Source organism: Aulonocara stuartgranti (genome assembly GCF_965226115.1).
Source record: "Aulonocara stuartgranti genome assembly, chromosome: 11".
Classification (NCBI taxonomy): domain Eukaryota; kingdom Metazoa; phylum Chordata; class Actinopteri; order Cichliformes; family Cichlidae; genus Aulonocara; species Aulonocara stuartgranti.
The window spans coordinates 6,703,844-6,717,470 of NC_138947.1; the positions used below are offsets into that span (position 1 = coordinate 6,703,844).

At 38.4% G+C, this 13,627-nt stretch overlaps 1 protein-coding gene across 6 annotated transcripts in view; it reads right to left on the reverse strand.

Moving 5' to 3' along the window:
* The window catches only part of dgkb (diacylglycerol kinase, beta), a 93,560-nt gene that overhangs the window by 49,847 nt on the left and 30,086 nt on the right, over positions 1 to 13,627 (reverse strand). For all 6 annotated transcript variants that reach the window (XM_082552192.1, XM_082552195.1, XM_082552193.1 and 3 more), the window contains 8 exons: positions 9,742 to 9,791; positions 7,696 to 7,770; positions 7,445 to 7,564; positions 5,736 to 5,853; positions 5,211 to 5,299; positions 4,722 to 4,838; positions 4,342 to 4,440; positions 2,494 to 2,595 (listed from right to left, as the gene is read on the reverse strand). In XM_082552192.1, the coding sequence (XP_082408318.1) occupies positions 2,494 to 2,595; positions 4,342 to 4,440; positions 4,722 to 4,838; positions 5,211 to 5,299; positions 5,736 to 5,853; positions 7,445 to 7,564; positions 7,696 to 7,770; positions 9,742 to 9,791 (770 nt within the window). The remainder of the gene's footprint in view (positions 1 to 2,493; positions 2,596 to 4,341; positions 4,441 to 4,721; positions 4,839 to 5,210; positions 5,300 to 5,735; positions 5,854 to 7,444; positions 7,565 to 7,695; positions 7,771 to 9,741; positions 9,792 to 13,627) is intronic.

Consider the following 13,627-nt stretch of genomic DNA (forward strand, 5'->3'; position numbering starts at 1 on the left):
TCACTTTCAAGCCATATCCCTCAGAAATTTTGCCAAGTATATACAGCACTTTCAAGGCATGCCAGTCATCTGATTCGTTACATACTGCAGTTTTCCTGTTACCTGGCTGGGATAATGTCTGTGTGTGCTTCATGTTTCTTCGCCTGAGTAAAAACTTAATCTTGGGTTAATTATAATGTCTAATTATAAAGGAAGAGCTGTGATGGAGATTTTAGCCAGTATCTCTGAAACTACATTATACACTATCACAGGTCCCTTGATTTTTGAGGAACTGATACCTTTATTTTTCAAAGAAACGTTGTTTTGCTTTTTTATTGTCAAAAAAAATCATGTATTCATTCTTACTCAAATAATTCAAGTAAATATAGTTTTTCACCGCAGGCAAGTCATTCTCAAATTTACGCCGACCCACTCAGATCTTTCATTGGATATTCAACCAGCAGATGAGCATATGACAAAGGATGTCCTTCATTATTTTTCCCCCTGGTTCATTTATATCTTTTCCTCATTTTGCTTCATGAGACAATATCTCTGTTAATACTTTTACTACGACCTCATAACAACCGCTCCATTTGAACTTTTTCCCCACTAATGATGATGATCAAGAATAGGTCAGAAAATGATGAATAACATCTCATTTTGAAATCCAGTAGGTTTGTTTCATAGGTTCTAGTTTTCTGTTTTACATGTTTTTTAAAGTAAAAATTGGAATGAAAATGTAAAATTCCACTGCAAAATTTTTAATTACAATTTCTTGCAGTATCTTCACTGTCCACCGGTGGGCAATTGCACCACCATTGTAGGTAATTAATACATGTGAACTACAGTGGTTAGAAGCTCCAGGTCCAGGACAATTAATCAGGATTGCCTCAAAATGAACTACAGCATCTGTGTTTTTGGCAGCAATAAATAGAATAGCATAGAAAGCATTTATTGTCGTTACACTACGCAAAACACAAGTGTGGCAGTGCCACTCCTGATTGGTGAATTAAAGTCACAAACACATCGCTCACGGAAACAACTCACCTTACGTTACAGAAACTAATTCATGTTCTCTTTAAACATTCTGACAATAACAGACCTCTACATCAAAGACAAATAAGCCATATCCTGCTTGATGTTTGAGCATCACTTTTTGATATTTTTTGTCTTGTTTTGTTTTATTTTGGGGGTTTTGTTGACACCAATAAAATGTCAAGCTGACAACAACATTATCCTTAAATACTTTTAAATATTATTTTTAAAGTTTGGGACTATTAAACTCAACTTTTGAATGCTCTGACATAAAAAACAAGAAGTCCTCTATCTTACAGTCAGTCAATACTCAACCTGATACCAAGTACTTATTTGCGACTGCTTTCTAATCAGCCAGACAGTTTGCCTTGAGTGACATGAGAACGGATTTTCCAGTGTCTCTGAGTGGTAGTGAATCTGTGGACAGGCAGAGCCTGCGATGTCAGAGGCCGATCTCACAAAGCGCCACATAAACAAGCTCTGACTCAGCGGCCCCCGTTTGAATTACCTTTCCTGCAGTTAGTCTGCAACAACTCGCCCAGTGCTCTCCCTGACACAGATGAAGCACTTAACTCCCCCTGCCTGCTATCCCAGCAGGCCAAGGGTGAATTAATGAGCTCCCTGTCCAGTTCAGAGTGATCCATTACTTCCTGTAATTATAAATAATAATCTTGATTATTACGCTGGTTAGCCAGCGAGGAGCATAGATGGATGTGCCTGGAATATGATTCATCATATTTCTCTCTCATCCACGCGTAGACGTGCAGTCGCCACAGACAGCGGCAGGCTTCCATCGCCAACATGCTGGCTGACAGATATTAGAGAGCATCAGGCTGGACAAGGCTCTGCCATGGGATACTGATTACCAGCAGGGCCTGCAGAGTCCCATCATACAGAGCTTCATTTTAAAAACTCAGTATTCATGAAAAACGGTTTGATTTCTGGATGGGACCTTAAAATAATCCGACTGTATCCAATTTATGGCTGTGCAGAATTTAGCAAGCAAGCTTTTTAACATGTATTTCAGTTACTCTTTGTTTTTATTTATTTCAAAATGAGCCTATTTCTTGGCATCCACAAAACGTTTCAGGTCATATAACCACTTATTCTGCACCTGCACCCCAAATAATCGGACTGTCGTATGTTCGCTTGTTTGTGAAGTGAAGACTTGTGCTTTCACTGGATTAAAACAGATTTTTCCAACTACTAACAGATTTTTCAACTTTTGTAATTTTAAAATAAATTAATGAATCTGAAAATTAAGGGTTTCTCAAACCCCCTCTCCTCATTGTGGGCCTTTTCAAACTGTGAAGCATAACCTTATTATCAATGAAATATCTAAAAACAAATAAAATACAAACAAACAAACAAACAACAAAGCACAAATTCTGCATTCACTGTAGTATGGGATTGTGATTAGTAAATAAAAACTATAAAAAAATATTAAGGCACAAAACTGTCAAATGTCTCGAGTACAACCTGCAGTCCTTGGCCATCGACTGTGACAGAATTGGCTCTCTGCATCTTTCCTCTGCCTGACTGACTTGACCGAGAGTCCTTCCTCAGTGTAGACTGTCTTTCCTGTGGTCAAAGGTCACACAATTACAAGAGCTTTGTTTTTTTTCCCTGCAATTAAATATATATATATATATAATTGCAGGGAAAAAAACAATGCTCTATATACACATGCATATGTATATATATATGTATGTGTATATATATATACATTAGGGGTGCAACAATACTCATATCGATACAGTGTTTTCGGTTCAGTACGCATATGTATCGAACAATACAAAATTTCAAAATTTGTAATTTATTTTATCAACTTTTCTTCTGATGATGCTGTCTGTGTTGAGAGCTCAGTGGATCTGCATTCAACTACTCCGCCTAGGCTGCACTGTCGAGCGCAGATCCACTGAGCACAGCACAAGCTAGCGAGACAGAAGTTAAGGTCGTTGCAAATGGCAACTGCCTAAATGGTAGCCGAAATTAAACCTCCCCACCATAAAACAGTATGTCAGATGTGCCACGCAATGCTCAATTACATGGGTGGGAACTAGTGCGTTGGCGCAGTTAGCTCGTTAACGTGTTGACGTCCAGCCCCATGCACGGGGCGATCCGCGGTAACTCGTTAACGGAGATTTGCCGCGTTATGGCGTTAACGTCATTTTAACGAGATTAACGCAGACAGCACTAGTGGGAACACAACGAATATGACTGCACATTTACGCCGATATCACCCTAGTGCAAAGACAAGTGGAAGCAGACAAAAACAACAAGCACGCATGCTACAAACTTTACCCGAGTCATTTAGACAGCCGTTAGCACGTGATTCTCCTTATGGGGACCTGATATGTTTAATATGCTGCTGAGAACATAGCCCAGAAGAAGCATATAGTATAGCTTTTATTTTGGAAAGAGCCATTTCTCTGTAATAAACTCTCTTTTCCAAAGATGAGTGATTTCTCGATCAGACAAATTTTTTTTTTTTAATTATTTTGTTGTTTCAGCAACATTACATTTAAAAACCGTACTTTTGAGTTAAAATATATATTTATAATTTTAATAAATGACAAATTAAAACGGCATGAACATTTTTTTGTATCGAAAAAATATCGAACCGTGATATTATTATTATTATTATTATTATTGGATAGAATAGTGCATAGGTAAATACATGGTTTACTGCCAGAATTGGAGTGAACTGTGTGTCTCGTATCTGTTGCTGTAAAGTCGTCTCTAGAGACCTGCTATCGTTTTATGACTACAATGACGTGAACAGCTTAGTGTAGGCTGCAGATTTAGTAATCTCTAACATTTTTTTTTTACTTTTAGCAGAAAGAAGGAGTCAGAATATAAACTGTCAATCTTAATATTATATATCTGTAATTTCCCAGTAGTTTTCCTATAAGTTCACATTTAATCTGTTGCTAGTTGAAGAATTTCACTGAAAGAAAAGCTTATTTTACATATTGCAACTTACAAATCTGCCATAACCAAATAAAAAGTTACAAACATAAATACAAAACAACGAGGTTATTAATAAAAAATTAATGTTGTAACTTTTTATGTTGGCTTTTGACCTTTTCTGGCAAACTTTCCCCACATAAGTTTAAATGGAGTTTTTATTGAGTAAGTAAGAGTCCTTCCTCGTGAAGCGCACTCATACAATTTTGGAAATAAACTTCTACAAAATAATTTGGTGCCATTTCAGAGCTCAGTGGGAGAACACAGGCTGATGATTGGATCCTCGGGTAACAGTTCCAAACGAGGTCAGGTTCACCGAGCCTCGGGACTGCTGACCCATCAGAAGTGAAGTCTTACCAGGACGATGGGGCAGATTGAGTTGGGGGGCAGGATGTGATCCTTCAGGGGTCCACAGTCACACTCAGGTTTCACATGTGAGGCACACTTGTTATGGAGCTGGAGGAGGTGGCAACCGTTATTAACAACCAACTCGTGTCAATAAGAGTTCATGTTTAAGTGTACAATTTCAGGTATATGCTCCAGACTAATTTACATTACATGTGTCATTGTCTCCATTTTATTTTCTATTAATGTGCAACTGCAAACAAGTGTTTTGGGAGTGTAAATTGGTGGGATGACTTGTGAGGTAGGAGAGGTGCAAAAATGAAACCCTAAACAACAAGAAGCAGTGGGAATATAATAAGGAGGTGGCTGGCTTTCCTCGGGTGTCGGCTCACCGTGATTTGACACCAAACACAGTGGAGCCCAGTCAGACCCTGGTAACACTTAATGGTTTTGTGACACTTGTCACACTTGGTGGGGCAGTTCCCTTCCACCCAGAAATGATGCATTACCTGCAGAGAAAAGGAGAGATAGCACACAGAGAGGGAAAAAAGTGAGAAAAGAAACATGGTGCAGAAAAACAAGATATATACAAAAGCACAAGTGACACAACAATTAAAGAAAGCAAGGAGGAAGGGAAAAACAAGCAAGAAGGAACAAGAAGGAAACAAGAAGGAAAAACAGAGAGTGAGGAGGAGAAAGCAAAGCAAACAGTGCTGTCTGCATCCCCGTCTCTAAACTAGGTTTATCCTGGTAATTAGAAATGCTTAGTAGCAGATTGAGTTGTTGCAATTCCATGAGAGGAAGAGAAGCCCTTATCCTAAGCTCCACGGAGCACTGCTGATCCAAGCGTGCCGACTGGTAAACACTCCAATTGGACGTACCTCTGTGTTTTTCTTGGACTTGACATAGGTTTTGATGCAAGACAGCGGAGCGCGAGCCACACAGCGCTCGTGGACTGTGTACTTGCAGACTGGAGCAAAAAACAAAACACAAAAACATTGTTTTGAATGAGCAAAAGAACAAAGAAGAACTTCTCTTTTGTTGTAAAGTATGTACACTAGGGTTTGAGTTATGTGTTTGTTCATCTTTTTCTAACTCAGTAAAGGGTGCACTGTAGGAGGCTGAAACACGTGCAGGTCTTATCCTTTTAAAATAAAAAGTCTCTGTTAAACTGTTTACTTCTCCTTTATCTCCACCTGTCCTGTGTTTTAGACAATCATGTGGCACTAAATCAAAATTATTAGACATTTACTTTTTGATGTCAGTTGTTTTATGTAAATATCCTTATCACTACCTTTCATGCATGAAAGGCCACGCAGATCTTACAGATCTTGCAATGTTACATTTCATCTTTTTAAACAGATAAGTGCATCTGTCAAACCTGTAACACTGACTGAATTACTCACATGAGCAGCAGAGACCCTGCTTCCCCAGTCCAATTAGCATGTTGAGACACAGGTTACAGTAGGCTGGCTTATTGAAGTGCTTCAGTCTCCACACGTGCTGCCCGTCATCTTTTACGTTCTGCAGCAACAGAAACAGGTGCAACCATTAACTGATAGAACAGTCAACGAGTCACTAATCCACCGCTGTATCACATGGCTTCATATTCAGGCTGGACAATCACCAGTTAATCATCTGATTGACTAAATTTGTTCCTTTTATCGCAAGTTGAATTCTGTACAAAAGCACTTTGTAGTTGATTTTGTTCTTCTGGATGCAGCGTTTTCAGTGGGAGAAACATTTCATCACTTACCCAAGTGACTTCTTCAGTCTCAGCTGATTTGTGAAACAGCTGCAATCAAGAGATGAGATAAGAGTCCATCTTTCACCATCTCAGGCCCCCTCCTCGGTTCAGCCACCGTTGTTTCCTTTTCACATAAATGGCCTCCTTGACTCTATGCTCAAACCAGCCTTCCTCCCTGTGCACATCTTCATCACTGAATGAGTGGCCTGACAGGGTAGCTCCTCCATGTTGCGCTGTGTTTGGTTTCCTCTTGAACTTCATCGTGTACACCATATCGCTCTGTTTCAGGTAGGAAACTGGGTCTTTGCGGTGGATGAATCTTTGGAGTTTTTTGGTCTTTAAAAGTCATTGAGACTGTTTTGAAAAAATGTGTCTCGGCTGTTCCGAAACTCCTGATGCATAACGGATCGCCAATGGTTCTTGCTTAGGCAGCATTTTTCCGTCTTCTCTCCTGGATTGCCTGGAGTGTTCTCCAAGCCTCTTCCCAGCTTCCCATGCCCAGCTGGGATAACCACATTTACTCAGGGCTTCTTTGATATGATGTTCTTCTGCTTCCCAGTCCACTGGGATGCTGTTCACTCGCTTACAGCTTTGATTGCAGCCATTCTCCAACTCTCTGTGAACAGTTCTCATGGCCACAAATCAATGGCGATGACAATTTGCATATTAATGATCATGAAACTACCCTCATGGCTCATTCTTAGGAAATGGCGCTAGATTCCGTCATTATGTATTTGTAGTGCTTATAAAATTTGGGAAACATGCAGTTAGCTGAGACTGAAGAAGTCACTTGATGAGTGATGAAACGTTTCTCCCACTGAAAACACTGAATTCAGATTAACAGAATCAACTTTTGGGGGGATTTCATCAAGACAAAGCATTTTGATTTTCTTTGTATATTATTCTAGGTCAAGCAGTCTAAATTCAGTAAGGTCAGAAGGCATGATTTTCTGTTACGCTTTTGTAGTAATATTCATTCATAAAAAAGGATACGTGGTAAGTTTTTATTAAAAGGTAGTCAAATGCTTCCACCTAGTGGAAAATGAGTGAACTGAAAAGTCCAGCTAATGCTGTAGCTCTTTGGGAATTAAACTATGCTATGTTTTTACATTTACAACTTAAATAGTCAACGTTAAATTGGTTCTGTGCCTAGCTTCATCCCTCGAGTTATGTGCCTTACTGTACAGCTTGCTGTATCAAACAAAAAGTGTTCGTCTGGGCTAGAAATGAGTGAAAAAGCAGCCAATTTCTAAAGACTTGGAGAATTTTAGTTTTAGCATAGTACTGTACTAGCATAGCACTGTGCATCTAAGATAGCTTTGGGCTTCTCAGTATTAGCACCAAATGTGACTCTCTCTGTGGACTCACTGTCTCCAGGCCCAGCAAGACTAGCAGGGGGATGGTGGTCATCCCTCCCTGGATCCACTCTTCCAGTGATACAGTACCATCGTGATCGTAGTCAATCTCCTGCATCATTTCCTGAAGGATCTACAGTAAAAACAACAACAACAAAAAAAACCATATTGAGTTGAGTACACATGATTGTCTCAGGCTAGTAAGCAATATTTTCATGCATACTCTATTTCTCAAGCAACATAGGGTATGAATATACTCCTTACTGGTTTCAGCTCAGTCACATCCCATTCCAGGTACTCTGCGACATGCATCATCTGGGAGACAATGTGCTCTAACTCCTGCGGCGACACCACAGACGGTCATTATAGGCACAAAAACACTGTGTTTACCTTTCTGTATGTCGCAGCCTTAAGTTAATGTCACTAAATTTCTTTGGCATGAATAGACTGATGAACAGCTCGTAATAGCAGGTTGGAAATGTCATTCTTCTGCAGAGAAGAGTTGCACACAGCAAAAACAAAGGCAGTGTGGGAAGCACTCTGAAGCTGAAGGTTTAATTACAATGGTTGGTTTTTGGGGGCAGAGGCGGGTGATGTTATTATCTAGTACCACACTGAATCACTATGATGCACTTAGGATATCTTTAAAAACTAGAGTGTATGAGTGTAAATGAAGAGTTCATACTGTTTTTTCATTTTCTCTTAAATTCTGAGTATGAGTTGGGTCCCACTGAATGGCTATCTCTGCCTACATTTGTATTCTCTCTGCCCTCTCATTAGTCCTCTGTTTTCTATTATGCTTTCTATCTGCCGTCCAATAATGGGTGAGAGATGACTAATAATTGAATACGTTACCAAACCCACTCCACCTTCTCTATCTCCCTTTTAACCCTTTAATTTAAACCCCCACCCCCTCCTACACACTCTGGACAGATAATGAGCAGTGCTCTTTCATTCATAACTATGTCCAATCCACAGATTTTACTCATCCCTGTTTTTCTCCATTACTCTTCCCATTTCATCCATTAATTTACTTAATTTATTTAAATGATTTTGTTGATGGAGAAACAGACATACAGAGAAATAGAATCTGATGGACAGAAATGATTAAAAAAAATGGAGATTAACTGATAACATTTAGAAAAAAAGATCAAGGGAGAAGAACTGAAGAAGAAAATACAGAGATATTAGAAAGATAATCAGCAAAAAACGTTATCTTACGTTTACAAAAGACAGCTTGCAAATCATATAGTCTATTATTATGAATCCACCCTTGAAACCATCGACTATCATCTGATGATAGTTTAGCTGTTAAATATTATAATTTTTTATTTAAAAAGTTATCTAAGTGGTGAACAGAGCTGGATATCTGTTACCTGACAGAAAAAAAGTCTCAGAAACCCTGAAAAACTGAAAATCTATGTCATCGGACAAGCCACTGGATTGCTTAAATGCTCACTGACCACTTTATGACAGTAGATATTCCTTGTTAGTACTAGTTTGGACCACTTTTTGTTTCCAGAATTAACTTTATTCTTCATGTCATAAATCCAACAAAGGGGCTGGAAACATCCCTCAGAGACTTTGCTGCATATTGACACGATAGTATCATACAGTTGCTGCAAATCCATGATAGGAATTTCCCATTCCACCACATTCCAAGGGTGTTCTATAGGATCTGGTGACTGTGGAGGCAATTTAAGTACAGTGAACTCATTGTCATGTTCAAGAAGCCAGGTAACATTTTCCCAGTGTTTGGTTTGATGGATGGATGGATGAATGGATGGATGGAGACTTTTATTTGTCACATGCAAAGTTTACACCTGCAGTGAAATAGGACCCCTCCAACCATGCATCCAAAGCACAGACATCACATGGGAAGATAGGTCTAATTTTGTTGAGCCCGTGTGAATTTCAGCCTCAGATTCCTGTTCTTAGCCAAGTTAGTGTTGCCTTCCTATTACAACAAACTAATCCGGCCATTCTCCACTGACCTCTGGCATCAACAAGCCATTTCTCCCCATATAATTGCTGGATTTTTTTCTGTTTCTCTCATATGGGTTTTCTCTATAAACTCATCTGCTTATGTGGGTAAATCACAGTAGCCAGTCAGCCATTTGTCAGTCAAGAATACTAATTGGCAAGTGGAACTTGAGCTTATATAATGTTGCATATATAATATTATCAATGCCATAAAAGCTCATAAAAAAACAATAACAAAACCATTTTGCTCATTAAAAACTAAAGTATTCTGAGGTAGGATCCTGATTTTGTAAATCAAAACAAACACTCCAAAAGGGAAATATTTACCGAGCTGTCCAAGGAGCCATTTCCATCTGTGTCGTAGAGTCGAAACATGACTATGGAGACAAAAAGAAAATGTCAGCTTATTGTAGTAACATCCTGGATTCTCCAAAGTTTCTCCGCCTTTCAGGTCAGTATTTAGTGCCACTCTAGCTTTGGCTACACTCTTCAGTGCCAATATCACGTCAGTGTACGCAGAGGAAAACCAAAGTCTTTATCTCAGCAGCTGTCTCATCAGCCTCTGAAGCTGCAACTTTAAGTGTCCCCCAATTACCATTTAAAAGTGTCACCATGGAAACGGACAGCTCCTAAATCACAGATGTGATTGATCATCTCTTAACGTCAGTAATTTTATGGCGCTGTGACAAAATCTTGAATCATTCCTCACTTCTTTATATTTTTGTGTCAAAAAGCAAGTCTTTTTTTTGTGATTTAAACCAATAATATTTCTGACCTTTATTTTTTGGTTAGTCTTGCTCTTATTTTCAGTCTGGTTCTTTGCACCTTACAGGGGAATGTATTGGACTAGTTGAACCATGATCTGTGGATCATTCAAGCATAAAAAGACCCCTTACCACCCCCCCCAGGGGAGCACATAGCAGAAAATTTAGCAACTTTGTTACTAGTAGTCTGTCTACTGTTACAATTTGTTTAGTTGACTATTTAAAAAGTTTAAAAGATAGCACAGTCTGATAGGCAAAATAGTGTTTTTGTTTTTTTGAATCCCCGAAGAGTTGAACGCGTATTTCGAGACGATGTGCAGTGTGTCCTTAAAAACCGTAGGGAAACTGAGCAAGTAGAGGACAGAAAAGTAGCAGGCCTAAAATCCTATTTACAGCAGATGAGCATATAAACAGTATCTGAAAACCTGACACAGGACCCGGGAGAAGGAAAGGAAATGGTGAGAAAAGCCTGGGGTATGTCAAATTACATAAGAACTGGACTGAAAATCAGTGGCAGCAGGCCTAATGGAGTGACGAATTTAAATTTGAATATCTACAGTCATGTGTAAAACATGGTGGAGGCTGTGTCATGGTTTGGGGCCTGCATTTCAATCAGTGGTGTTGGGGATATTGTCGGAATTAATGAAATTATGAACACAGAAAGGTATCAGCAGATTATGATTCACATTGGAATTAGGCCTGCTGCATATCATATTGCCTGTTAGAAATTTTTACCTGATGCAAAACTGTCATATTGCAATGTTGTTGCAATAGCAACAGAGTCAGAACTGCATGTAAACCTTCAATGATGATTTAGTACCTAAAATGCTTCATCAAACTGCAACAAAGTGAAGTATTTTGCTAAATATGCAAGAAAACTTCCAGCTAAAGGTGGGAACCGCAAACTTGTTTCACAACTTGAGGCAAAAACACCTTACACATAGCATATGTGCATATGTGCATCTCTTGCAGAGTTATATAAAGTTTTAAGCACTTCTCTACTTTTAATTTTCCAGGAAAAATACTAGCTAGACGTCTTTGGTGTTTGCACCTGAAAGGAGCCCAGACCTTATTTGCTTATTGAAGCAGTGGGGGAACATCTTGACAGGGAACAGCACAAAAGCCAGCATCACCCAAAGACTTTTGTAATATCCTCCAAGAAGTTTGAAGAACTACTTAAAAGCTTGTCCAACATCAAAGCCAAGGGTGGCTATTTTCAAGCTAGTTATAATTGCACAAACTCTGTTTTTTTGCCTTACTATGGTATTTCCATGTATTTCTGTGTGTTTGCAGTTTTTTCGCCGCTAAAACTATTTCTAATGTTCCTTGCAAAATATAATGATATGAATGGTTTTGCACAGTACTATAAGTCCTGCTGAGCTGTGACAACAACATCAACAGGAAATGGCTGTGCACACTGTTTCAGGCTAATGCCTATAAATAGAAAAAAAACACTGCCCCACCTCCAGCCTGGCTTGGGTGCAGCACATCGTGGCTACTGACATCATCACTAAAGAGTTGATGTCACATGGCAGCTTGTCAGGCCACTAACAAGGAGCTAATTGCCAGTTTCCAGGGAAACAGAGGTGATGGTGGTGGCTGATCCTGGTGTCTGCTGTTGGGTGGAGGTTGAGGGTGTTAGAAGGGGGTGACTGTAGTGATCAAAGAGGACCCAAAAGTAAAGAGAGCGAAAAGGGTGTTGACATGATACCATGTAGTACAAATGGGCTGAAATAAGAAAAGAAATTTCTTTCAAACATACAAATCTTTAAAATAATTGTGACTGCAAATAAGTTCAAATGTATCTTCACTCAAACCCAGCTGTTTCCTGATTACTATTCAGGTCATTGTTATCATCTAAAAGAAAAATGAGAACTACATTTTATGGACTTTGGTGAGGCCAGTTAAAACTGTAAACAGGGATCAAACATAAATAACGGCAGTGTGACAGTTGTAAGTGAAACTTGATATGTGTCCCAGGAGGTCTGCATTGAAAATAAATAAATAATTTTTAAAAAGTTAATTAATAAAAAACTTACTCACCTTTAACAAACTGCCAAAATAAATTTTCCCCCACAGAAACAGCTTTAATAAGCCACAACTTGATTAAGTTTGCATCCACATTTAGTAGAAAGTGTGGGTGCATTGCTGTATATGTGTACTACTGCCCCCTGTTTATTAGTGGAATAATGTTACTACAAACCCTTCACTACACATTTTATTTCAGAAATAAATATTAGGTATAAATAATTAAATGATATAAACTACCTTTTATTTAAAAATCAACAATAAAAAGAAAAAACGGTATTGTAAGTTTTTGTTAGTTTTGACCTTTAATCATTTTGTTATCATAAGAAGTGTTTTCTTAAAGTTTTTAATGGCCTGTAGCAAAAATACCTGAAAGTGGGAATTTTTAAATTTATTTTTATTGTCTTTCTCATTTTTATTTGTACATTTACATGCAATTTGTATTTTTTTAAAGCTATTTTAATTTTTAATGAACCTGATGTAAATAAAGCAGCACATATGTGTCTAAGAACCACTTTAAATCTGTGCTGTGCCTTTTCAAACAGTCCAGAAGAGGGAGCCATCCTCTACCGAAATAACATGTTAAAGCCCACAGCGGTTTACAGGGACAGGGTGCAGCAATGACACATCACCCGTAGTTAATTCCATAATGTGTTCCCAGTCACAGGTACCATCTGCTGAATTATTTAATAATCCCCTTTGCTTAATGGGAGCAACATTACTCGATAATTTAGCAGAAGCATGAGCATTATAGCAACACAGAAAAAACGGCTGCTGTCCAATTGAGAAAACGTTGTGAATAATATATGCAATGACTGCAATTAAGAGGTGTGTCAATAGACTGCCAAAATGAGGTATCAAACACCTGTTGGTGAAGCTTTATGGGAGCTCAGAAGATCACTTTAAAAGAAGGTGATCTGCATTAAGACAGAAAGTGGAGATGCAGAAAAAAAGATTGATTTTTACATTTATAATAAAATAGGCATTTAGGCTGTGGCCAGATTAGAACCTCTGAGTTTAGAAAACCCAAAATGTTAATGGCTGATAAGACTGGCTGCAAGAGGAAACATTTTACCTTAATTCGTTTTAAGTAAAGAATAATGCAATAAGAAAAAAAATTCGGTTGAATGCACTTCTTAATTACCAAAAACATCTCAGGAAAGTCTGACTCACTCAGATAAAATGCTGAGAAAAAAAAGCAAACCAAACAAAGAAACCAGCAGGTACAAAGTTATTAAGGAAATATTTTGACTGCAACAAGACAGTTTGAGTTGAGTATTTTACTAATTGTTGAGCATCATTTATAATAAAGGGAACTAACTGCTAATTTCCAATTCCATAATTTTATTCTTGGACTCTAATCAAGGAGTTTTGGATGATTCGATCCATCCAATTTCTTACAGAACCAGTTTTAGCTTCTT